The following is a 27,424-nucleotide window of genomic DNA, read 5'->3' as shown; positions in this document are numbered from 1 at the left end:
AACAAAAATGAAGGCTAAAGTGTAACGTAATGAACTACTGGGAGCGGGATAATTGTTATGGTAATTTAATGGCTCATCACTTAACGGAATGATATACATGAACTCCTTGACGTCCACAAATTATAGCTGTCAATTATTCAAATCAATTCAAATATGAAAACAAGCAACCTGCGGATGGTCGTGAGTTTTCCCTGGGCTCTTTCCGGTTTCCCCCCACCATAATGTTGGACGGCGTTGTATATGTGAAATATTCTTAAGTACGACGTAAAACACGAATCCGACATACTCAATAAATCAGCCGAAACTGAATTCAAGCGCCATCAGTAATTTTTCAGCTGTTCGACATCTACAGATGAGTTCATTTATTTGAATGGTGTTGAACTCCCTGGACGGGAGCTTTTCACTTGGCAGTCAGATTTATGGGTGGGGGAAACCGGGGGAACCCTTTTGAGATGAGGGGAAGAAGTGGATTAGAACAAGGATCTGATATAGTTGAAGTTACCAAGAGCTTTAATCGTCCGAGCCAGCGAGATTCCCGTGGCTGTTTCCAAAATGGCACAGAAAGCTGTCCATATTGCGCGCTAGTAACTTATCTTTATCATTTACGTTATGGTGATTAAAAAAAAATTACTGTCAGGATGGCTTCTTAACAGTTCATGGTCACATCCAAAATATATCTGATGGCCTTGCTTAATTCTCGAATCAGTGAGTGATCACCGCCTGATCACCGTCGAACAAGTGAAATATTCTTGAGGACGACTGAAAACTCCAATCAACTACTTAAATAAATCTGTAACTAACCAAAAAATGCCAAGATATGTCGATGCAGAAACAGATTTCATTGTTTCAAAAATACAGACTTTATACTGATTCCAAATAATGAAATGATATACGGAAAAAACGATGAACCTCACTGTCTGTGACCATGCACTCGTTAACATTATCCGGCATGGGGTAGGCCTATACGCTGAGCAGTTCATACTAGTGCAGCCCATCATTTCTCGTTTGGGGTTAAAATAACATAGCACAAATAAAATACAAACAACATAGACATGTTTACAATGTGAAATGACAGCAGGTTTGAGTGGCGGACACAAACACAAGCCAAACTTAGCACTATAATCATAGCCCAGTGGAGTTTCAAGCAAAGAACAAGTTGTCGTTGTTTTTCATTATAAGATCACTCAATAGTCTGTTGCTGCCAGAAGGGCGTTGATAACGCGGAGTTGTCTCCCCTGTTACAGAACTTTTTGATTTCATAATATCTCGACTGCTACGTCTTGTTGTGGTTTCTGACGGTGTCTTTCTTTCTTTCACGTTTTCTGTAGCAACACGTCCCTTCTCTACAGTCATAATTTGCTTGCACAAAGCCTTGTCGTGACTGCGATGCCTGAATTTCACAGAATCTCTCTCCTGGTCTACCTGTCTTTGTAAAGTCTGCTTACGATGGCTGGACAAGGGCTTACGACAAGAGAAGTCTTCACATGAGCTGAAATCGGCTCTCTCTCCGTACGCTAACGTTTCGTCGTCCAAGTCCAAATCAGATGTGACAGAGGCAGACGACGACAGCGAGCCCAGTGAATGGTCTCTGGATTTCTGAGCGAACAGTTTCTGACGCTTCTTAAGCAACCTATCCCTGGATCTGACAGTTGAGGAAATATCGCAGTGGGATTGGTTCGACAGGTTGTGTATTTCCTGTTCAATTCGGCGAAGTTGCTCCGCTTTGGACAGATGAAACTCATAACTTCCACACAGTCCGGAATCATTTACGTCACTTCCGTTAGAGCTCGAGCCTGAATAATCATAACCACTGTCACTTTCCTGAGGGCTGTATTTGGTATCCTGGAAGCCCGTGATAAGACTCCGGTCGAATTCGGCCACCAAGTTCTCCAACGCGCCATCATTGTTTTCTGGAAGCAGACGACACCGTTTGGTCACGTGTGGAACGTGACTCACTGATCCATGCTCAGTATGGTGTATTTGGGCATCACTAAAAAAGTCATCACAACACTGGGACAAAACTGAACGGTCCGCACTATTTGTCGTAGCTTCCACCAGTTCGGGCAACGACAAAGTCTTCCTGGACAGAGCTTGAAATCTCCACTGGGCATAGGAGGCCCGATGCTTGGCCAAGCGGTTTGAGTTGCGGGGTGGAAGTTCGGGGCCCACTCTTGCCCTAACCCTGACTCTGTCGCGGTTCTTAACGCTTAGTTTAGAGACACATTCCGCTTCCCGTGGGGACGGAATATCCGGTATTTCCTCGTAGATGTGCTCTACTTTCCGAATAAATGCGGACGAGTTTTCTCCGTCAAATCCGTACTCGTCTTTCTTGCAGCTGGGGGCGTTCTTCCCAGGCACAGGTCTCTGGTACCGCTTCTTAAACCACCTCAACATCTTCACAGATTCTTCTATTTACGCCTATCTGAAAAATAAAAAAGAATGACAAAATGTAAATAATATGATGGTAGCATTTCAAAGGGCAGCACTGAAATTATGTTGAAAGTCGGTGACTTCAACTTTGACTCAAGCAAATCGTCAAAGTTATACAAAGATGGTTTTCCGAAACTAAACTTTTCCGAATGTATGGAGTACGAGTAGAAACAGGACTTCACACCATACTTAGAGTCTATCAACTGTGGGAGGTTGATAAAGATCCAGCTCATTTAAAATATTTGGACACTCCCTCAAGGGCTGACCGGCAATGATCGATAAATTGTCAATCAGTTTATCAAGCCACAGTGAAAATACGAAAGCCTCCCAAGTCCTCTCGAGATAAACGTGTCCAGTTAACCATACTCCTAGGAAGACATTCCTTGATATTATTTGATAAGCTTACTTCACCCCAGATCAACTGCAATTTACAATCTTGACATACCCTTTCCCTCCTGATACAATAACAGCAGACTATCATGAGCAATAATGATGACGGTATAAGTACTGGCCCAAGGCATATCAGCATTATTAGAGTCTGTGTGCGACGTAGGTAAAGAAAGGCGATGGGCGTGGGCGAGGGACTGGGCGGAGAAGGGACACCCTCCCTCCTTCCCGTCCCTCTGTCAGCGGGATTCCTGTCTGGCCCTTCCTTTCTAGCCCCACATAAGTACCTAGTGCTTACAAACGAAATAATAAGAACACAGGCTTAGTAAGTATTTCCTGTCCTAATGAGCGGGTTAGGGTCAAACTCTCCGGGTTGTCATGTTACCTGTGTTTGCTCTCGATTAGCTGAGGCAGACAATGACGTGTTGTGGACATCTACTCGGATAAGTGCACACATATACATATACACATACTAATACTAATACTATTATTTTAACAGCAGAGTGTGAGTAATACTTTCTGTAGCTTTGCAGAAGTATTACTCACTTCAATAACAACAAAATGAGAGTAGTGTGCTTTTCATTACATTAACGTTTGAGTATAATTCTCTTATGAAATCTATTCTGAAAACCAGTAAAATATTATACTCTCTTCATAATAGACGGAAACCTGGAAGCAACTTTCAAAAGAAGTCACACTGTTCATGCGATCCTTTTTTATGTATTTCAGTGAAAAGCCTTGGACGATGTTAATTGTTATGCATGCACGGATGATTTCATCCCAAACGTTTTCTTTTGTAACAGATTTGTCCCAATATATATGCGGGCGATTAAACCGGAATTCCTCATCAAGATGAAATATACGACATACGTATGTAAATATAAACAGACTGATATGCCCCAGTGGATGTGTGTACAGCATTTGAAATGCATGTCACGGGTTTTGCTTGGGCTTTAAGGAATCAATAGAACAGTCGTCGCTAAGAGCTCGAATTTGTCCGCAGGGTTTGTTCAATGGTGTCTACAAACATAGCCCGTTTGGACCCCGAAGCTTGGTTCATTCTCCGCAGACAGTTGTAGCTGTATGCCAAAGATGAATATCCATGTCAATGACGGTTTGTTAAGAACTGGGCGGCATCATGTTGAATGCAGCGTGAACAATGGCCTGTTTTGATTGTTACAATGATCTATAGGAGCAACCTGGCGAGTCTGAAATCACCGAGAGCCATTACTTAGCTATTAGTCAGAAGCATTAACACCATGCTAGACCCACCCACCTGTGGATTTGTGTGTTGTGGACAATACGAAGAAAACATTTTAATTCTGCGGGTCATGACGACCTCGAACACACGAATTGGTGGAGAAATAACTGCCCATATAAAAAATCTATTTCTCATTACATCTGACCAAAACAAATGTTCATTACAATTGGAAAAATGAATGTCTAAATACATTTTCACCCATCATAAAAGCTTATGCCGTGTTTGATCTTTTCTCAATGTTTGATATGTATTTGTAAATGATCCTGAGCAGACATTAATAACTTGACATTATTTATATATATTTTTTCTTATGAAATTTGAAAATGTGGATTTTCTGTAAACGAAGTGTATATTGAAGTTAGGCCAGATAAATTGTCTAAATGGGTGTAGGTGTTAAACAATTCAACAATTCAACAAAGAATGTCTGAGGCTTTGATGAATTAAGACAGGTGTAAACAAATACAAGTATACGCAAATAAACATTTGTTACATTTGTCACAACTATAAAAAAATCGTCCGCGACTAATACATCATACAACAAAATAATGTGAACAAGGAATATGAAATACTTAATTTTACAGACACCATTGAAGGGCTAGTCGGCAGAAACAGTAGCTGGCTTCATACTTAATCTCAACGCAGCTCTAAAGCTACACAATTATCGTAACACCACCGACTGGAGATGACTGCAAACATCGTATAAGCAGAGAATGTAGCGTTCTTAACAGTCCTCTGCCATCATCATTGTTAACTATATCGGTAAAATGTGGTCATCTGCCTACAGACAACCATTAGCTGAAATAACGCATGTCCCACAAGCTGTTAATGATCGATATCTGTCTGCAGTTCAACAATCGACCTTGATATAGATAACGTATCATATACCACGAGTTTAAAACACTATAATGTTTATTTCACTAAGCTCCACCGGAGTTCTCTTTCTGGCGTGTTAGGCTTATGTGCCCTCATAGTGTATCCCACGTGGCTTATTGGCTGCTGTATATCATTCGACCATTGTATATCATTTCTTGATGATATACCCACTGGCAACAAAGATATCGTAAGATATCGTACACATGATGCAGTATGCCACTGTATATCGTTCATTGTATATCAACCATTGATGACAGATCCACTGGCAACAATTAAACTATCGTAACATATGGTACACATCATGCAACATGCTACTGTATATCATTCATTGATGACTGATTCGCCGGCAAGAAAGATATCGTAACCATCATGCAACATGACGTTGCAGCTTGAATGGGTTACAGTAACAATATTATCAATCTAGGTCGTAGCATCGGTTTACAGTAAAGATTGCAGCAGATCTGGTTTTTGAAGCAGCCGATATTTTTTATCGTACTGTAAACTGTAGCTATAGTTTCATGAAAACTTAAAACTAATATACACAGTCTAAGGAAGAAGTTCAAACTGACTAAATTAAGCCGGTCATCCTCAGCGTGTTTAGGTTGATGGCTATAGCACTATCGAACATTGTATGGATTCAGGAGGAATAGATCCAGACCTTACCTGTTGTAGTGGTTCGGTAGCAATTGAAAGGTATAACAGCTTGTCCAGCAATAACCCTTCTTCGAGAGGAATTTCGACTTTTATATCATCACCACTTGAGAACAACCTGTAGTGCTATAGAAGATCTCAAGACAAATACTCAAGTGTCGAGAAGCCAACAAGAAGCCGTGTAATCCAAGCTCGCTTATCTCTAGTTTCGAGCCCCCGACTGCGGGTGTGATCCCAGTCAAGAAGAGGGCTTACCATCGACGCTCCGGTTCGTTCTGGGTTTGCCGGAAACTCCAAGGGGCTTCGTTGGGACGAGTATATCGCCGGAAGGGTAACTGAACGACAATGCTTGAGCGGCGATAAATGACCGAGTCGTCTGGAAAATATTTACATTTTTACTAACAATAGCGGGACACTGCCGCGCCGAATAAATTACCGGGACCCCCTTCAGACAGGGGACTTAACGGCAAGCTGCGACCCCAGGGGGAACCGCTGTGGCCGTTGCAAGTTGTGTCACTGTAAATCCCTTGTAAACAGTTAGAGATTAAATCTGGCTCAATGATCCTCTAACCCTTGACCCTCCCCAGCCCTGCCCTTTCGGCGCTATCCTTAACCAGGAAAGAGGCGTTTCTATGACGTAAGTACAGACAACCTCTCCTTTGAGACGTTGACTGCAGGACTTTTCGCACTTTTGTTCTGTATTTCATAATATCAGGGCACGTCGGAGATTATATCTTCCTTGATGATCCTTAAGAGATTGACTTCGTCACAAGAATCACTTCATTTTGTTCTCGAGTACTGATAAATTCTATACGACATGTATATGTGAACTGACCACGATAACACATACAGGAAGGATTTGCCACTGGATACTGTTTATGCACATTGTTGTTAATCGGTATAACAAGTTAGTAAAACTAAGGGCTCAGTACAACACCCTCGTGTCTGCGACTCAAACCACAAGGACGGACTTTGTGAAAACTCTTCAAATTCGTGACTAAGATATCAGACAATATTCACTATCATCCTAAATGACGATAAGTTAAACAAAAAAAAAAACATAAGAAACAGATATCATTTCATCCTGGCACAATGTTCATCATCATGCAGATATAATGAAACACCGCCAACAGTGAACAAATATGTGTACAAGATTAGTATACATGTTTAAATAAGCAGAGTGTATGAGATCCTCAACTTCCTCTGAACAAAACAAACCAACAATATTTTTCTACATAGTGCCCACACTGCCAATGAATAGGAACTAAATTTTCAGTAAAATGGCAGCCTCACATCTTCAGCTTTTTGTCAGTGGATTGATCAGGCTTGCATTCCAATATTTTGGACTGCAGTTTGTCAACTGATGATTTTACTAAAATGAAACCATGCGAGGACTTTGTGACGTGTGCTCTCCGTTAATCGGTTCAATATTGTTTTTGTCAGTTCCGCCCTCACATCACCCGACGTCCATTATTTAGAGGCGCCCGACAAGTATAAGACATGTCAGACTCGGTCACACGCAGAGTAAGGCCTGATCAGAAAGCCCATTACAATGTCCAACTCAACAGCAATTCATCGGCCGACACGGCAATAAGCACAACAAAACTGGATCCAACATAATTAAGATCGTTCTCAGCAAGCACCAACCTGAGATTAGTCAAGCAAAAGTCTGAGATCAAGAGATGGATGGTATAGCAGCTACACTATCGGTGTCTGACTCACTAAAATAATGACACTAACATATCGACTGTCACAACATGAGCGCGTCAATGGCTGCCGCATGGACTCAATATCACAATGTTTAAGGACTTTTTCAAGCGTGACATCAATAACTCACTGGTAAAATGCGACATCGAAAACTTAATGGTAAACTGAGACATCAATAACTAAAATTAGACATCTTGGTTTCTCAAAATAAGGCCTTTGGTTTCGAAAATCGAACAATAATTCTCTTTTGCATGCATTTGGCATTAAAGTATATTCTTGTACAAATTCAGAATATACCTGGAATATCAAGACTTACTTCTTTGTTTTCACTGACAACACAGCAATGTGTTAACGAGGGTGTAGTTGGTAGAACAACACTTCTTTGTATCGTTAATACCCGCAAATCACAGTTAACATCCGTTGCCGTGTTTACCCACAGGATCGACTTTAGTATGTGCGTATTGTCCATGTCTATTTTATGTACAAATGTAAGCGTGCCATGTAAATATTTGTCTCCAGCTGTGTATGTTAGCGCAGACGTAAATAGACCATGCGAATGGGATGCGGGATCACAACAACGTTGGTCTAATGTTCGCCAAAGAATGAAACTGTTTGATTACCTACAATTTCCGTGCGGGAAGTTGACATATAGATATATAATTATGACCCAAACCGGGAAACCTCCTAGTCAGAGATTGTCGTTAATGAATCAGTGTGTCAAGGTGACCATGGGTCTAGCGTATACGCTTTGGACTTTGATCTTAATTGTAACAACAGTATGACTATGTAAAACAATAAAGCACTATTTTAGACGGGAACGTCCGACCAACTAAAAATTTTTGAGACCAATCGGTTCTCTTTTAGGTAGTTTGGGAATTTAACAACTGTTTACAAAGAAATAAAAAGGGTTATTGGTATATGTTGATAAAATTATTCATCTTAATTCAACAATGCAATGTCTTAAAATATATTCCAAGTATTCATTCTGGAAGAAAAAGTTGGAAAAAGACAACTTCCTTTCGTCTGCATTCACCCTGATCGTCATAGGAAACTAAAAGGTACTTCATGTCATTGCGAACATGCGTATTTTCAATCAAACATCTCAGCAATCATTCAAATTGGCTGCAGATCGGCGGATTAGGATATTTTCAGGAAACTTTCTGCATTTTCAGAAAGTAAAGATATGAAGTACCCAGTACACAGGCCAGTGCTATATATACGATATTAACAGGTGTAGCTGAATGCTAATTTACGGACCAGCATGTATACAGACCGTGTGGATGAAACCACGAAGCGAATACGTTATCTCTATGAGCTGGTTCCTACTTTATAACTGACATCTTACAAGGTATTATGCAAAGAAAAGTATTTGATCCTGATCGCATTGTACTACACGTGTAAAAAAGATCTCACACTCTTACAGGCCAATGAGGACGTCTCTAATCAAACTTACAAGCAGTTTACCTATGCGAATAGATCTTAGTTGTGCTAGAGGCATACGTCTGAAAGCGAACAAAATGGCATTAAGAATTTCGATTAAAGTGTCATTCAAAAAAACTCATTCTGTCGGCATTTTTTTTACACTAAATCGCTCAAGTATGACCAAGCATGGATCTTACCTTCTACAAAGCACTCTGTGTTATTCTATAATCGTAAAACTGGGGTCTCTCAAAGTACAACATATTCTAGAACAGCCATGGTATTCATTTAGCGTTTTCGAGAAAGCTTTTCATTTTTTTTCTCTTTTTTTCATTTAATGTGAGAAATACACACCCTGGGACGAAACCCACTGAGATGTAATGGTGTTCAGACGTGGTCAGTCAGATAAATGTGCTAGGCGACCATATCAACCGAGAATTCAATCAATGCCACTGAATGCTCATTGAATATTCTACGCCTTTATTCCGTCTTCAAAAGATGAAATGGATAGTCGCCTACACCAGTTTTGTCACAAACTGACAATAGCCAATTTCGACCCTCTGGTCAAACAAGTTGGTCAGTTGTCACTCTGGACTGTTGCCAGTGGTCAGCTTAGATGACAGACGACTGGCAGACAATGACCACACGCCTCGAATTCTCCACATACCACGTGTAAACCGACCAGAGTAACTCATCACCATTTTTCATCCCTATGTACCTCTCACATTTAATGCCCAGATGCCAAGATTCTCAAAGATTAAGATTCTAATGAGCATTCAGCCAGTTAACATATTCTTGACCAGATGTTTCGTCCGTCTATTCACGTTAACACAGAACTAAACTCTTTTTTAAAGAAAAAAAAATGTTTGCATAAATTAAGAAACCTTTATATAAATGGATCAGCCCGCCTTGGCGTGTCTCACATGTGATGTTAATGGAGACGGTCGCACAAAAGTTATGAAACTCGGCTGGTTGTCAAGAAACTATACCAGCGCGGACTTACTTTGCACGCGTGACACTTCTGACAAATGCTACTTACACTATATGCTTTATGCGCCCATACAGACAACTGACTGAAAGAACCATACTTAATGAGTAAGTGGTCAACAATGATCAGAGCAAAACGGCAACAACCAACACATTTACATTTCCACGTTTTTACAAAACAAATGAAATATAAGTTGGTCATTTACCATTTTTAGGGATCTTTCTCAGTAAATGTACGCACAGTATCTGGTAAAGTGGAATTGTATAACGAAAAACATTTTTGCACAGTGTTATAAGACAGTGGCTCCACAAGTGTCGGCTAGAAAATTCTACAAAATGATTCCAATTATACACTCAAGTAAATAAAATATTTTTACGTAATTCAACAACCTTTAGAAATCTTCAATTACTAAAATCAATATTATACGTACCTTAAAATTTCTGAAGAGACAACAGGTGATGTTCAAACCTACACTACGATCTGAGTCCTGTTCATCAGTTGTATAGATGATGACTTCGTTCATTATAGGATGCTTCTATACATACTTCTAGACGTCACAAACATCTTACCGTCTAATGGCATACACGAATAGCATGTACAGAGTAGGAACAGCACGTCAAAGACAAATGAGAATAAATAACATCTCCCACTACTAATATATCGCGCACGGCCAGATAGTAACATGACTGACACATGTGTCGTTTTCGTCAACAGGATAGGTAGCGCTGTAAAGTCTAGCCATAGTACGAAGTAGCCTAGCTTCACTCCAAATAGAAGTATTTTAACGCCCACTCGATATTTAGACATTCCGTACAGATTTTTGACTTGTGACAAAGTCTATAAATCCAGAAAAAAAAATACACACGAAAAGATCCATTTGGACTGACGATTTAGACATATTGTGATTAGTAAAGTTTGACACCTGTTACATTGATTTTTTGAAGGCTTTGACCATCGAATTCCCCACTTAAAGTGTTTCCTTAACACAGAGGAAAATAATATCTCCATGTAGTAATGGACAAATGTGATCAAATAAGGTATAAGTATGATTGTAACCAGTGTTCTAACACAGATCTGCCCACCTACTCATATAAAGATCATCTGGGAAGATGATCTCTATCAGCAGCTTGTATTATAATCCTGTAAGGAGAGTAATTCAGAATGATTTGATCCCGGATGTATTTAATGCGATGTGGCTATTTCTCTCCGTGAAGATGTAACATAGTCTTAAGTACTTAGCTCAGGCACAGTGTCAATCTACTCCCCCCACCCACACCATCCTAAATCGGTGCGACCATATAGGCATCTAGCTAGTGAACCGGGTCCCTTCTTAATTCAACCCGGTGGCCATTAATATAGTCAAGAAGAATCGTCCCATCTTAATTCAATCTTCTATCGGAGTGTTTTAATATTCGACCCAGTCTCTCCTTCAAAATTCACATGTATATTGTCTGGGCGTTTCTATATAGTCAGAGCAGCGTCAGCGTAACTCGGCTCCACTGCTCACCTTATCGGCGTATTTCATGCGTGTAACAGTCAAAGATAATGTAATTCTATATAGCCCTGAGACCCCAGTCCTGTCTGGAGTCCTCAGGTGAAAACACGTGGAGAAGGAGGGGAGTGGGGAGGGATTTTGATAAATATCAGGCAATGCAACGGAGTCGGCACACGGTGTAACAAGTTAGGAACTGGGGGTTGTGCAACTAAAGCATAGATGCCGTACCGGCCTGACACCCTCGTGTTCACAGTGTTGTCAGGCGTGTTAGCTGTCTACACTAGACCTCTGATTACATCGCGTTCTCCTCGTAAGTAAAAGTCAAGTTGAACACCCAGCGTCAAGGTTATAACATAAACACCAAGATGCGTCAAGGTTATAACGTAAACAACCAAGATGTAAAACGGTTGTCTATACCTCAAATGCAATTTTAAATCGACACATTTCATCAAAATATATGTAAATGACACCATTTTTCATGTACAAGTGATCTAAAATAAAATGTTTTAAACCACTTCTGTAGATAGATTAAAAAAAAGAGGAATGACACTTTGTTGAAAGAATATGATGATAATCCAGGTACAACGTAAAGGTCTTGCTTAAAATACGTTCGGAAAATAAAACACATACTTGTACCTACATCAAGTACGGGAATATCGGGTTTGTCATGCTTGTTGTTGTACACTTGTGACAGCCACAAAGATCTACACGCATGCTTGCAAAAAGTCGCTGTAAGAGGCAGGTAATGGCATACATGTAGTTTACGTTCATCTTGTAAATCAGTAACAAAATTTTTGAAAATTGACGAAGGAAATATGAGAGCCGAATCCAATCGCAGTAATTTATTGGGATTTGCGATAGCGTTTGGCACACATTGGAGTTGAACAATACTGAACTTACCGAACAAGTGACCCAGTTGGTACTGAATGCTGAGTGAAAACAGGCTTGACGGTGTTTTGTTCTTCAGTAACCTACATCACAAGCGGCCATGTTGTAGCACTTAAATGGTGCATCCAATGACCAGTAAGCTGTATGGGGAAGGTAGGCCAAATTTCCCAAACAGGGAACCGGAGTGCATTTTTTTTTCAAACACCAGGTTCAGCTTATCAGACTAAAATGACTAAGTATTTAAGACGTACAAGCTGTATATATATATATATATAGAGAGAGAGAGAGAGAGAGAGAGATCTTTGATGATAGCACCACTGTACTGTACGGTGACTAACGCCTAATTAAGCCTATGAATAAAACAGTATGCAAATAAGTTTTGTATTAAGTGTGGTGAAATACTGAAAAATCTGAAAATAGAGCCGTCTATGTGCGGATATGTCGTCAGTTAAGGCGATGATTTCCAGCTGGGTGGTCAAACAGAACAAACGCTACTTATACGTGGAATGATAATGCAGATCAAACGGTCTAATTGACCCTTTTTATCAATGATTATGATGTTTATCGGCGCCTCGACCTGACTGGGTAAGAAAGTCCAGAAATAGGCTGTATATACTCTACCAATATTGGTGTACCTTCGTGCCTTGCAGGCTAAAGTGACAAATACACATGTCGACAGATTTGACGGACTATGTTTAGTTAAGAAGTTCAACGCTGTTTCAATATGTGCCAAAATAGAATGGAGCCGTTAAAGGGCAATTGTGTTTGGCACACTTACATATGTAAGTACCGGTGCATGTACCTATAGCACTCTACATCAGCCTGTTTGACACATCTATATACCAATCAACAAAGCTCTGTGGGATTAATGACCTGGACAACAAGAACTTCGTCAAGCATCATGATTAGTTATCGTGACGTATATACATATAATGAGGCTAACAACAAAGTCGCACACACAAACAATAGTATGTTCTGTTCTTCTGATTCGGCAACATTTCAGCGCAGAGGTGTGACTTCTACTCTGGTGACATTTTCTTTTCAAAGACGAGAAGTAAACACAAATTCGTCATGGACCAACTCACACAGCTACAAAGACGAGACGTATTTCAGCTTTTTTTTTTTAAATTAACAACTGGTCTCATGTCACTATAAAAGCTATGAAAGGAGCTAGCAGGCTATCGGTACAATGTTAGAAAATGACTCGTCCTTTAGTAACACGTATACATAAACTACAAAAGGAAATCTGCGGGATTTAAATCTTACTGTACATCCCTTTACCTGATGCCATTGGTCAATAAAAGAAAGTACTACAGGTTCGCGCGAATAAAGAAATCACAAGATGTGGTATCAATGAAAAGTGACCTGTGGTTGACAGTGAGATTTGCCCTATGTTAAATTTTATATCATTAATTATGTACTATGTCATATGTGCCCACTCTACCGCTCTCAATATACAATCAAAACATGTGACGCTGTGTACATATAGGCTAAATACTCTTCCCGTTATACACAAATATTGGACACATGTATATGTATTTATATCAAGCACATGTTTACACATACACACAAATGGCCTGATATTGAACCTACTGGTTGAAATAACAGGCTGCCGGTAACTGGGAAATGGGAACAGAATACCCATCGGTGACCTCATAAGTTCTACAGTGCTGGTGTTGCGTATAGATCGGCTATTCAGTCTGAACCATACGGTATTTCCTGTCTTTTTGAACTGGTTGTATACCTACAAGTCGCCGGGGTACACGACAGGGAGACACTCTGTGCCCTTTGTAATTATATGAACTGATGGAATGCCTGGCTAACTGAACCGCTTTAGCGCCGTTTGACAGCCCATCGTTCACACTGCGGGTGGCCGTCTATACCTGGATATACCTTCTTGTGTTCATTAGCGATAAAAGTGTGTCCTCAACGAGGCAATAAATAACCCGAATGCGAATAACCTTTATATGATGTACAACGTGCAGGGGTCGTGTCAGCGTATCAGAGATTTATCATCATAACCGGAGCTGTTTGCCTGCTTATTCGCCACAGCGGTTGTAAACATTTACATAGTAACTTTAAAGCCATGTTACCACAGACCATATGACTATTAAAACACCACAGAATAAGCCCAAGGCCACCGTTAAGTTTCCTCTTTATCAAACATTTTTTACGAAAAAAAATCTTGAAATTTATTAAAATTGACCGGCGCCGTGAAGCGCTAGGATATGATTTTTGAAACGAGAAAGAACCATGTATACTGAGTGTATTTGTACAAAACTATTCAATTCTGCTTTCCGGGTTCGATTCCAGTTTAAATACTGCTGAAAAGCCGAAAAAAGAAAAACAGTCATTGTGTTTGAATTAAACTCGTCACATGTTTGAAATCTCCTGATGCCGTCAAGGTCAAGGGTCTAATTTGCTACAGACTGGAGAGCTTTGTAAACACGATTTCTAAATTTGCCAACTAAAAGTTATTTTTTTCATTCAAAGCCCCAAAGATAAATATTCTATTGATAAAGCCCAGAATAATATGAGATGCCAGCCTTGATACCTTCGTGCCATCGCTCGATGGACACGACATCCTGTCATATTACGCATTCCCCATTACGCATGTCCGTTGACTCTGCGCATAGAGAGCATTGACAACCGCCTGATAAGGTCGACGATGTAGAGAAAAGATTGTGAGGCCTCGACTGGATTATCACCCTCTAATGGAGAAGTGAAGAATGCGTGTCTGTTTTATGGAACATTATATGATATCCTTAAAATTGGTAATATTCTCCAAACTTTGAATAAAAATTGAAATCTGGGGTATCGTATCATATGCAGCCTATATGTCAATACATAACACTACATCCAAGATGGCGTTTTATCATTTGTAATTACCACAAACACACCTGTGTCACAAACAATGTGCATATGCAGATCAAAAGGACGAAGTGTTAGGATATGCATCAATGTAAATTTACTTTACGTACATCGTTGCATAGTCTAATAATATTTACAGCTAATGTATTCATACCAAGTGAACCATATCTTTATTCAGTGTTCCCGGTATACAACTACATATGTAGCTATAGCTTATCCGCGCACGCACTTTACGATCTCTTTGTACACACGCACCCTCCGTTATTATTTTGTATCTCTCACGCAGATTAAACCATTCATGCACGCATCATCACACCTCTTACGTCCGCCCACCAATTTGCATGCAACAATATCTACATCCACATTTGGATACTTTTTATCTACAGTAACACTTGAGCGGTCTTTAGTTATACATGCACACGTAGATACTTTTTCTGCATTTACGGTTGGATTTGCATCCACAGTTGGATACTGTACCCGACATCCACCGTTGGATAGTAATTATCTACGTGCAAAGCTGGATGCTGTACCCGACATCCACCGTTGGATAGTAATTATCTACATCCACAGCTGGATGCTGTACCCGACATCCACCGTTGGATAGTAGTTATCTACATCCAAAGCTGGATACTGTACTCGACATCCACCGTTGGATAGTAATTATCTACATCCAAAGCTGGATGCTGTACTCGACATCCACCGTTGGATATTAATTATCTACATCCAAAGCTGGATACTGTACCCGACATCCACCGTTGGATAGTAATTATCTACATCCAAAGCTGGATACTGTACTCGACATCCACCGTTGGATAGTAATTATCTACATCCAAAGCTGGATACTGTATTCGACATCCACCGTTGGATATTAATTATCTACATCCAAAGCTGGATGCTGTACCCGACATCCACCGTTGGATAGTAATTATCTACATCCAAAGCTGGACGCTGTACCCGACATCCACCGTTGGATAGTAATTATCTACATCCAAAGCTGGATGCTGTACCCGACATCCACCGTTGGATACTCTTTATCCATATTCACAGTTGAACACTCTTTATCCATATTCACAGTTGAATACTCTTTATCCACATTCACTGCTGAATACTGTTTATGTACAGCAGCAGTTGGATACTCTTCATCCAAAGGGGGGATGGACCTTGTGTACATCGGAAGTTAGATATTATCCACTCCGCGCACATCTGTTCATTTCGAGATACGCTGATCTGTGCATCAACTGTCGGATAATCTTCACATAGTGCACATATGCCTAAATCATACATGATTATCTACATTCACAGGACGGGATAATTCTTATATTACTGCGATACACGCAGTTATAACCTCGTAAGATAACATCTCCGTGTATATCCAGCCATATCTAAACTATGCTACACACGGGCTAAAACGGAATATGTAGTATTTATAATCTTCTACACGATCCAATGAAAGTCTATAAATATTATTTTCCTACTTCGGCACAAAATCTGTAAGAATACAACAATAGATGGGGTGGAAATGGGGTTGAATTGGGGTGTCAAAAGTTGTTATTAGACAAATACATTGTCCAAGGAGCAGATGAAAATATCCGTCGCAACACACAGCGTTGATGAGCACGGTTATATGCTATCCACGCCAGTGTGTCAGCTGAACGGGACCTTCACTTTCATCTGCTGAGTGTTATTCGTCAACGATCTTGGAGTTAATTGATTTACGTTGAAGATTCAGTTTTCCACAGGATAAACTGTGTTGTATAACAGCTAGTTCCAGATTAATAAAGGGCTGGAATAGTAAAGGGTTTCCTGGAGGTAGGCTTTTTATAGTGTAACGGCGAAAATAAAGAGAGACGGCGCTTTCAGTGAAGAACAATGTGACCATACGGATTTCACGCAAACAGATATAATATCTGGAGACGAATAGAATAGGTTAGGCTCATCTCTCAATTTGACCTGCCCCTTTATTGTATAAATATTCCTCTGTGTTAGCTCTGATGAGTAAATGTCATAACAGGGCTAGGTCAACACGAGTGAGCAATATGTCAAATAACGTAATAAGTCAATATTGTCAATGCCCATTCCGTACCCCAAGCACTGATATCTTATTCCCCGGTAAACACGGGTCTATATAAACTGTTGACTTTAACTCACGGACATTCCGCGCTCATAACGTATGTTTGCTCACAGTATTGATTTAAATTAAAGGTGTTGTTCACATATACCTGAATGTGTTTTAAAATGAAAAGAAAAAAAATCACACACATCCCTGTTCTATCTTGTGGACTAAATTGACGCAAAAGTTAAACACAAATGTATCCATGTGATCACTGAGGCAGCCAGTGCAGTACAAAATTATATGATAGGAATCAGAATACTCAGGATGTGTCACAAGCCCAAAATGAGTTAACTATGTGTTGACAAGTTCATTGACTGCAACAGTTACAGTTGTTCAAGTTACCCTCTTTCCAAAGGCTTCTGGCCTGTGTTCAGCGTTGTCTTAGAAATGCAATGATTAACTCGATTATTGAAAGCACCTTTACGGTTCACGAGTGATATATAAATGCCAGGATTGACGTTTGGATTCGGTCGTGTACTGCATATCCCCCAGAATTAAAGTCAATGCTAGTTTTCACAAAGCTTTTTTAACAGCGTATACTTGGAGGGCTTGACTCTTTAACGTCACGTAAGGCATGCAGACGCAGCATCATATGTAACGCAGTCTGTTCTTAACATTTATCAATTTTTTTAGAACATTTGTTTCCTTCGATGAGCATTCAACTTAAATCTCTTGATTTAAGCAAAGTGCAAAAATAAGAAATATGAAGAGGACAGATATTCAGGGTGTTTTAAATTAAATCAGATTAAGTCTGATTACTAGTCTCATCCTAATCCATAAGAAAGTTAATATCAGATCAACGACGTAATAAACCTGTGAACAACTAGCCTCAGACCGGCAACCAGTTGTTCAAACGTAGGCTATATCAAAAGTTAAAGCCAAGCTTAAATCTTGATATCTTCGAATAGTGACTGTTATAATGACCCGCATTTGTTAAATGTCTTTTAAGTCTACATGTATAGATATACACGGTCTATGAGTTTGGCAGAAAACGTTAGCTTACCTGAGTCAGTATCAGCTAGTCCCGTCGGTTACACCGTCTACCACAGCGGCACACACATCGTCATTATCCAACTGGTTGTCACGTAATAAACTCAAAGCTCCTTGTTTCACGAAATCTATTCCGTTTCCCCCAGCGTAATCTGGCTAAAAACTCGGCATTTCCTGAAGAGCTGAGAGCTTTCCTGTATACCTGACCCGCTCTCGAGTCGCTGTCCTGTGATCTAACCCACTGTAGCGGTGTGCGAACGCGGAGTGAGCGAGGCGATCTGCTTACCTGGCTGCGAAGCTTCGTAACGAGTGACGCGTGTCCTCGTGGGTTGCTGGCTGCCTCTCTGGTACTCCGGCAAACAGCGGCGGGCCCGTCCAATCGATGAGCAGCGATTTAAGGGTAAACGATCGGGCCCGAGCTGTGTTTGAGCTCTGAGATCGGGCTCTGGTAAAGATCGCCAGAGCTTCACCGCGCGTTGACCTTTCTTCTGCAGTATATGTAATTGTGAATGAACGTCTATTGTGGCACTACTATACGACACCTACGGGATTGATGTCATATTAGATAAGCCTTTGCAAAGCCCTTGTGACTTTGCAGTTCACTTTACTTCGATCTGAAAACGGCCGCAATTGCAGTATAAGGCAACGTACACAGTCATTATGAAATCGGAACGTAAGCGACGTCAGCAATTTGCTTCAAGGGGTTTTCAACTGATACGGTATCCGCGTGCACTTAACAGCTTCTATTTCTCGTGATAAGAATGCTCACCTTGAAGCCATTTCAAGCGCTGTCAAATGTAATGCAAATATCAAATTAATTACATCTGAGAGATTCTACATCAAATAAATATTTCCCCGCGTTGCGGAAGCCAAACGTGTCACGTGAGCCTATATGTATTGTGAATGCTTGTACAAACACATCAACCTGGCATTTATCTCAGAAACCTTGTCATGATCTGCAGTAAACGACTATCAGTCCGCTTACATATGCACTTGATTTTTTGATTTAACTTCTGCTTGACTGATCCATCGTGCATGTTTTTTTTCAAGTTCGACCACTGGTATACTTAAACTCACTGGTTTTGGCTGAAAAACATAGGCGAACCACGCATTAGGCGAATGGCACTTCAAAAAATGAAGAGAAAAAAAATCCCGGATGATTCAATATTGAAAACTAATATTATACTAAGAATTAATACAATTTACTGCATGCAGTCTTTTGTTATTTATAAACAGATTCAATATTTTCACTTCCTGTATACGAATACGGCAGAAGAAGTTTAGTTTGTCTTAATATCAGAAGGGGTCAGTATATTTATCTTTTACAGCGACAATTCATATCTGAACTACAAGCGGGTGCCATTTTACCCGTATATGAAGGCGACCAGCTTTGTTGTATTATTTATTGTTGTTTATTTTAGATAGGAATTTTGCCTTTCAATTTCTTTTTAACTCTCACAAGCGCACTTGAAGATTTATTCTGACGTTGGAATATTTGATCGTGGGACATAATCATAAACATAATCAATCAATCAATCGATCAATCAATCATGGCTATACCACTAAGGTAACCAAACAAATGGAATGCGCACGTATGGATGTGATCAACAGCTGAACGAGGAACAATAAGAACGCAAAACTAATATACAATAATCGCATTAGTATTACTTTTAAAATTTAAAAACTTTTGATCAACTGATGGCGATCAAACACAAACAGTCGTAATGAAAATGTAACAAAAACAAACGTCTGTGTTGTTACGGACAAGTCAGCATGCGGTTATTGTCGGTGTCCATGTCACTGAAACATTTGGCGGGTTGAGCATGATCCAGTCGGCAGGTCAAGCTAATCTGAGAAAATCTCCTCCCAGATGTCGAAGACAAAGACAAAGCCTGTTCCACAGAGGCAAGGGATGAGAATTAATGCCATCAAAAAATTTATAATGGAAAGGCTACAATTCTTGCATCGGAAATGAAAAACAAGCAAGGCCTTTTACATGGAGAAATTCTATCCGAGGTCTGTTTGTCGCTGCTGAGGCCGGAAGAGAGTAGCTGAACCTGGCCAAACAGTCCGCGCCTTGAGCCGTCACAACTGGGACCTCGGGTAAACCGACCGGGCACATCATCAAACCCTACAGCATTGTTCACAGCTCCTTGTCATTTACATCATACCTGATTTTTTCTTCCTCTCAGGTCGCCCGGGGCCGTGTCCCCAGAGCTCAGTGAGGTTTACTGTCACATGCAATACGACTGATGTAAATATGCGAAGTGCTGTGAGGGGCATCGCTCGACAACGTTCACACAACACCTGGTTGAATTCTCCTTTCTAATTTCATTTTTTTTTTGTGCCTGAAATTTTTTTCAGCTCCGGTGGCAATCGTATTTGGCCCAAGACTCTATCTGCATTCATTTATATAATAAAATATTATTATGGATAGAGAATTTATCTACCCATATAGTTCCCAAACAATAATTATTTAATACAAAGACGAAACTGTTTCTTCCAGGATAAGACTTGCGTACTGGCTGTTCGTAAATGCTCGAAATCCAAAGCCATTGCGCAACATGGATAATTTTACTCAGCAAGTCAAAGCTGTATGAATAGAAGTGCTTTATTTATTCTGTGTTGTAGACCACCATGATCAATCAACCCGTCAGTCAAAAACAAACCGACCATGCCAAGTCCTTGAACTTCACAACTTTGCAAGTTTCCACTCTTCACTAGTGCGTGACGGAGACTGCGGGTTTCTAGCTATTACCCCCACATCGCTGTCCTGTCACCGCACTGTCTCTTCTTACACATATAAGAAATATTGTCCCTAAACACCCACAGCCAGAAGGGTAATTATGTTTCAGGAAGAGTCTGTGTGGGTTCATTGAAGTTTGACCTGTAAGGCGACTTGCTAAAGGACAGAGGAATTTGATATGTGTGTACCTGTACAGTTTATACGTGTAGCTGAGAGGGAGATTGTTCAAATTGTCTGTGAGATAGTGCAGTCATTTTGTAGAAGAGCCCGGTTTTGTTTTTCCCATGCACCTGATGTGCAAACAATTATCTTAAAAAGATGTGAAAGTATGAGTATGTATAGAACCTCCTAACTGGTGCTTGACCTAGATAAGATAACAAGGGATCCTGAAGCAGCATGCTTTTTCTTGTACGATATTCTTGAGCCGTTAGAGCCTTTGTAAAAGTCTTTGAAGGAAAAATAGCTACAGATAGATATTCTTTTAATTAACGGTTCATCAATACATACATTATCAAAGGAGAAATGGATCTGACCTGATAGATCCATAGAGCATCTAGCACGCCAGGTGACCTAATTATTTACATTCAGAATATCATAAAACGGCTTTTAACATCTTGAACTCCAGTATAGTGTTCTACAGAATGCACTTAATACGAACCTTCGACTTATATACTGGTGTATAGGTCCAGTGGAAATAGCGAACAAGAGATTAACATCTCTGAGAGAAATATTTGATCACTGCATGTTTGCTAACAACAAGATTTCCACCAGCGTTTGTAGATTTTGGTATTCGTGATAAAACATAATTTCCAACTAAAGCCTTTCGAGGTAAACTCAACAGAACAGTGGTCTAAAGCACTTCACACACAGCGAGCAAAATCTTTTCTTAATATGCATTGGAGTGTGTCTTAGAGTCCCAATTAGAGAAGAGTCTCTTATATGTAGTCACACGTTCGATTCGAAAGTACCTTCGATTCAGCATATAAACATTTCGTGTAACAATGTGCTTAGCTGAGCATTCGTGGAGCAATCCAAGTTCTGAACAACACAGTCATTATTAGGCAGCTCTTGGACCAAAAGACAAATTAGGTACGTTTAGCAAATCGACTAGAAAAGAGTTCTCCGGGATACGTTTTCAAGTTTCGGGTCTCGGTATATTTTTAGCAATGCTGTAAAAGCTTTGATTCCTCTGGAGTATGACTGAAGTCTGATAGTGACGGGTTAATTGGTGCTCGACACGTGTGCTGGTGTCAGAAGTGGCATAGGAAGGTTTTGTTCAGGAGAATGCTTGGAGCTGTACAAGGCGCGCCCTGCTGGGCTACCTTTCAATTCACCAGCCCTGGTACCCTATTACTCCAGAAAGGACAGATAGTTGACTGACAGTAACAATTTACAATCTGCGTCTGTTCTTGTCAAAGTGAGTCTTCAGCGAACGCAGGACCAGCGCGCGGCGTGCTTTGATCTCCTGCACTCCAATCTGACTTCAATAGACTCGGAGTCTTGTTCCATTGGATTTTGCGAGGAATGGTTTAACTGTACCACAGATGTAGATGTAATGTCCATTACGTTTCTTGTTCTCGATGGTCATTTGTAATCATCAGGGTCACTACGCGATACCCATTTCTAGCAATTAAATTACGTAACAACATCTGGTCTGGTGATAAGCGAGTTGATTGTACTCGTTTAACACACTTAACAAAATGAAAATGGTCCTCAATTGATTTCACTTAGCAGGCTACATCTGTTCCGAAACCGAAGTCCTTGTTCTGATGAGGAAAAAGTTTTAGCCGTGGTGAGCCGACTGGGATGAGACCGGATTGTAAACAAGGCACATTAACAGGTGTATCTCAACAAACAATGAATAGTTAATGATAACCGTTAATGATGTCATAAAGACAAACGCTAGATAAACCTACCTATTCAATGTACCTTAAACAATGTCAAAATTAACCATAACGATCCCGCATGCTTAACACAATAAAGATTTTGACAATTACGCTCTACCATACTTAACCATCATAGTAACATAGAGTAAATGTGCACCTTGTATTGTATCGCAGTCCGTAATGTATACATATCACCTCATTAGCGAAATAATGACCAGCACGTGGAAAGCAGGGCTTTGTTGGCCGTTGGGAAATGTTTAAATTACCAGTATTAACGAGGGTTAATCAGCTAGGGACAGAAACACATTTATATTGTTATTGTATAGCGCATATTGTGAATTCGACACAGGTGTTAGTTGAAGTGTCGCCAACTCATATTCAGACAAGTCAAAGGTGTAAATGGAACAGGATGCGTGATATTCTATCGTGCTGATGATAGGGCTGATCAGAGTACTGATGAAACTTGGCGTCGAGCCACACTCGTGTACGAAAATTCAACCGCAGTAGACGTTACAGGTCAATTATCACAGGGCCAATATGCAAAACAATGTTTACCAAAAACCACCAGAAACTAAGAAAGTGTATGGAGTAAGAAGCTATAGGGAAAGTAGTCAACAGTTTTCAACAATGCCGGAAAGATGGACAGGAATGTTTCAATGTATCTAATCGGTATCCAAATCGTGTACTACGCAATGTGGTTTATCAGTTTTCGTCAATCAAAGTACATCTATGTAGGCTGTACACGCTTTCGATAGTCATGCGAATCGTTACGGCAACGATTAGCAGTGTCAGATTATCAATAAATATCGGGAATGCTTGTCATTTACTTAGCTTTAATCTAACCTCACTGTATTCAGAAATCATCACTTTATGTAAAGCTTTGATGAAAGCTGTATATTAATTTTCAAAAATGTCGAAACGAAGGTTTTATACAGACTTTCTTTTGCATGCTACTTGGACAATTTATGCCATAATTCTCACCGATTCTTGATTTTAATTGTTGATACTAAGTGTCCATTATTATTCGAACAGTTCATTGTGCCTATAGATGTACACTCAAAAAATTAATCTGTTAATTCTAAAAGAAAGTCTATAGTCTGAATGATGCCATAATCTATTCTGTTATTGCAGCAGATTGTTCTGTGAAATATAACTCATAAATTTTATTAATTTAAAATAAAGATTCTATTCCGTACGTGGAAAGGTCTTGCAGCAACCTACGGATGGTCGTGGGTTTTCCCTGGGCTCTGCTCGGTTTTCTCCCACAATAATGCTGGCCGCCGTCGTAAAAGTGAAATATTCTTGAGTACTGTGTGAAACACCTGTCAAATAAATAAATAAAGATTCTATTAGACTAACTCAATATTATGTTGAGTATGACACTTTATTATATAATAACAGAATAATATTATAACTAGCCTCACTCAAACAACAGACTTTTGGTTAAAATTAGCAAATTAATTTTTTTATAGGAGTGTATATAGGAAGATCTTTTCGTGTGATTGTAAGTACATGTATTATCGTGTAGACATGCGCATGTAATATCTACATGTGTCATATCAAGGCACATTATTGTGGAGGACATCTAGTCCCTTATGTAAGGACAAAGGCCATAGACAGAGGACGTCCATGCACGAATATAAGAATCTTTGCCAGAGCAAATAAATCCACCCCTGTGCAAAAGAATGAAATCTGTTCTCGAAACTCACACATGAATTGTATCACTGTCCTTTTTTTCTTAGCTCGACTGTGCTTCGCTGAACTTCTCCAACATTTTGTTTGTGAATCGCTGCGTATTCATGCTGTTGGTTAGCAACCTAGATCTCTGACGTCTCCCAGCTGCCATCTCATAACGTTGTCACATCAGGGGCCGACAACTTTTACTCATATCCCTGTCATTTGTGTCACTGAGAAAATCTCACCAAAGTTAACAGCTTAAATATTTACTTTCAGGCTTTTATTCACTCCAGTCACATACGTAGTGACATAGAAGGTAAACAAACAAGGACTGTGTGCATATGTGTATACATACCCGGTAAACAGAATGGTACGCAGACGGCTTGAATAACTAGACATATATTCCCTGTAGTGCCTTGCGTGATACAACATTTTGAATTGGTGTATGTTTTAGGGCTTTTTAAGGGTAAAGTTGTGCACTGAAGTTGAACACAAGTTCCACAGTGTTGAGTTTGTCGTTACGTCACTCAATACGGACAATGCAATATTGCGTGGCTTTTTTTTTACTTATGTCAGGAAAAATCCTAGCGGTTCACATGTAACTGACTGATCAAACAGCTTAAAAAGTTTTAAACTGAATTCTTTATAACATATTCACTTGAGTGAGATAAAATGAAAGTCAAATAATAAGGTATTTTGTCACAAATTGCACGGCTTAATACCTGTAAATGGGATAAACTGTATTACAATGAATGCCTTTGTTGCTGATCCAAAGTAAGATTTAATGACTTCAGGCGCTATTCATTGCTTAATCAATTGTTTTGTTAGTTTTACCGAAATCCCACACATAAAATAAAACCTACGTTAAAGAAAACCATAAAATGTGGTTAAAAATTAATTGAAACGGAGTGGGTGATAATTGGCTGTTGTTTGAGATGAGCAAGTTTAGGCTGACCTCATTTATTATTGTATGTTAAAAAAAATAGCTTGCATTCATGTGTGTTTTAAGCCAGGCATCTAAACATACAGACATTCGTACACCAGCCGTCAATCAAAATGAACCTTCCAGGTCAATAATAGCCAACGTCAATTCCCAAACGAACGCTCAACACAAACCACCAAAGAATTAAGAAAGTACGAAATTAAGACGAGAAACAGAAAAACACGGAGAAACAGTAAACATGCAGATTTCAGTTATACTGGAAAGACACAAATAAGTTCTAGGCGAATGAATTAAATCAATCTACCAATCAAGTACAGGTACAATGCTAGTTTATAAGTTGTCGATAATGAAAATATGTATCTCTGTTGAGCTTTGATTGCAACTGTTCATATATCCTATGTAAAAGGTGCGTTACTATACTGATTTGTGAATCAAATACGTGCAACATCAACAATTCTAATATTCTAATATAAAGTGGAAACGAAGATGCAGTTCACGGATTCAGATACACAGCTGTTAAAAAATTACTGCCAATACAAGATTTATTTTCGATTAAGATTTTTTTTTTTTTTGATTGGTGTTTTACGCCGTACTCAAGAATATTTCACTTATACGACGGCGGCCAGCATTATGGTGGGTGGAAACCGGGCAGAGCCCGGGGGAAACCCACGACCATCCGCAGGTTGCTGACAGACCTTCCCACTTACGGCCTTTTCGATTAAGAAAAAACTAGCCTACATGCAAAATTGCAAATGCACACATATACATGTTCATATAGGCAGCATTTTGGACAATCATGTATTTTGAGAATGGTATAGGTAAAACATCAGACTAATATTGCTGTATACAGATAGCAGATCTGGTACTGCTCTATCAAGATGGCATCTGATGCTGCTACACAGTTGGCATCTGGGGGTGCGGAATACACAGATGGCGCCAGCTGTTGCTGTATACGGATGCTATTTATGTTGCCGTATAAGATGGCATCGGGTGTTGCTACAGTTGGCATCTGGGGGCGCGGAATACACAGATGGCACCTGATGTCGCTGTATACTGATGCTATCTGTGCTGCCGTATAAGATGGCATCTGATGTTGCTACACAGTTGGCATCTGATGTTGCTACGCAGTTGGCATCTGGGTGCACGGAATACAAAGATGGCGCCTGCTGTTGCTGTATACGGATGCTATCTGTGTTGCCGTATGAGATGGCATCTGATGTTGCTACACAGTTAGCATCTGATGTTGCTACACAGTTGGCATCTGATGTTGATTCACAGTTGGCATCTGGGGGCGCAGAATGCAAAGATGGCGCCTGCTGTTGCTGTATACGGATGTTATCTATGTTGCCGTATAAGATGGCATCTGATGTTGCTACACAGTTGGCATCTGATGTTGATTCACAGTTGGCATCTGATGTTGATTCACAGTTGGCATCTGGGGGCGCGGAATACAAAGATGGCGCCTGCTGTTGCTGTATACAGATGTTATCTATGTTGCCGTATAAGATTGCATCTGCAGTTGCCAGACATCTTTAATGGTAATTAAATCCACTAAGACAAAATTTTAATATTTTAAATATTTTTTTAAATCCACGCAACCGGCCCGGATAGCACAGTTGGTAGAGCGTCCGCTTCGGGACCGGTAGATCCAGGATCAATCCTTGGTCGAGTCACACCTAAGACTTTAAAAGAGGAAGTTGTAACTTCCTCGCTTGGCGTTCAGCATGAAGGGGACAGTGCAACGACTGGTTGACCCGTATCAGTATAATGGCTCGGGCGGGGCAGTTTACTTGCCTTCGGTAAGTCGTCTCAGTGATGCAGCACTAAATAAAAGAGCGGTGGAAATCCGTCCTGCAACAAGGTGGCACATTACACGTGCATGCACCCTAATGATTCCTTCGTCGTCATATGACTGAAAAATTGTTGAGTACAACGTTAAACCCCAAGCACTCACTCACTAAATCCACGCAGAACTGTTCACGTGGTGTTAAACGGATAGTTTGAGGCTTAAAGGCTGTCTCTGAACTTGTTATAATTTTTCTATAAAGTGTACTTGATATGCCAGAATGCCCTTTGATAAGATGCCACAACATTTTGTC

The 27,424-nt window shown here is 40.0% G+C and overlaps 1 protein-coding gene across 3 annotated transcripts; it reads right to left on the bottom strand.

The window, feature by feature from the left end:
- Positions 1-824: 824 nt before the first annotated feature.
- LOC135461439 (uncharacterized) lies at positions 825-18,302 on the bottom strand. Of its 3 annotated transcripts, none has more exons than XM_064738541.1 (2): positions 18,087-18,302; positions 825-2,422 (listed from the first exon to the last, which is right to left on the bottom strand). In XM_064738541.1, the coding sequence occupies exon 2, from the start codon at positions 2,392-2,394 to the stop codon at positions 1,141-1,143; it is 1,254 nt and encodes a 417-aa protein (XP_064594611.1). In that variant the 5' UTR covers positions 2,395-2,422; positions 18,087-18,302; the 3' UTR covers positions 825-1,140. The 3 variants fall into 3 exon arrangements, with proteins under 3 accessions (XP_064594611.1, XP_064594614.1, XP_064594613.1); XM_064738544.1 differs by lacking the exon at positions 18,087-18,302 and adding an exon at positions 12,112-12,193; XM_064738543.1 differs by lacking the exon at positions 18,087-18,302 and adding an exon at positions 10,147-10,230.
- Positions 18,303-27,424: the final 9,122 nt, after the last annotated feature.

The sequence above is a fragment of the Liolophura sinensis genome, chromosome 1 (genome assembly GCF_032854445.1).
Source record: "Liolophura sinensis isolate JHLJ2023 chromosome 1, CUHK_Ljap_v2, whole genome shotgun sequence".
Taxonomy (NCBI): domain Eukaryota; kingdom Metazoa; phylum Mollusca; class Polyplacophora; order Chitonida; family Chitonidae; genus Liolophura; species Liolophura sinensis.
This window is presented reverse-complemented; position numbering and strand designations above follow the sequence as displayed.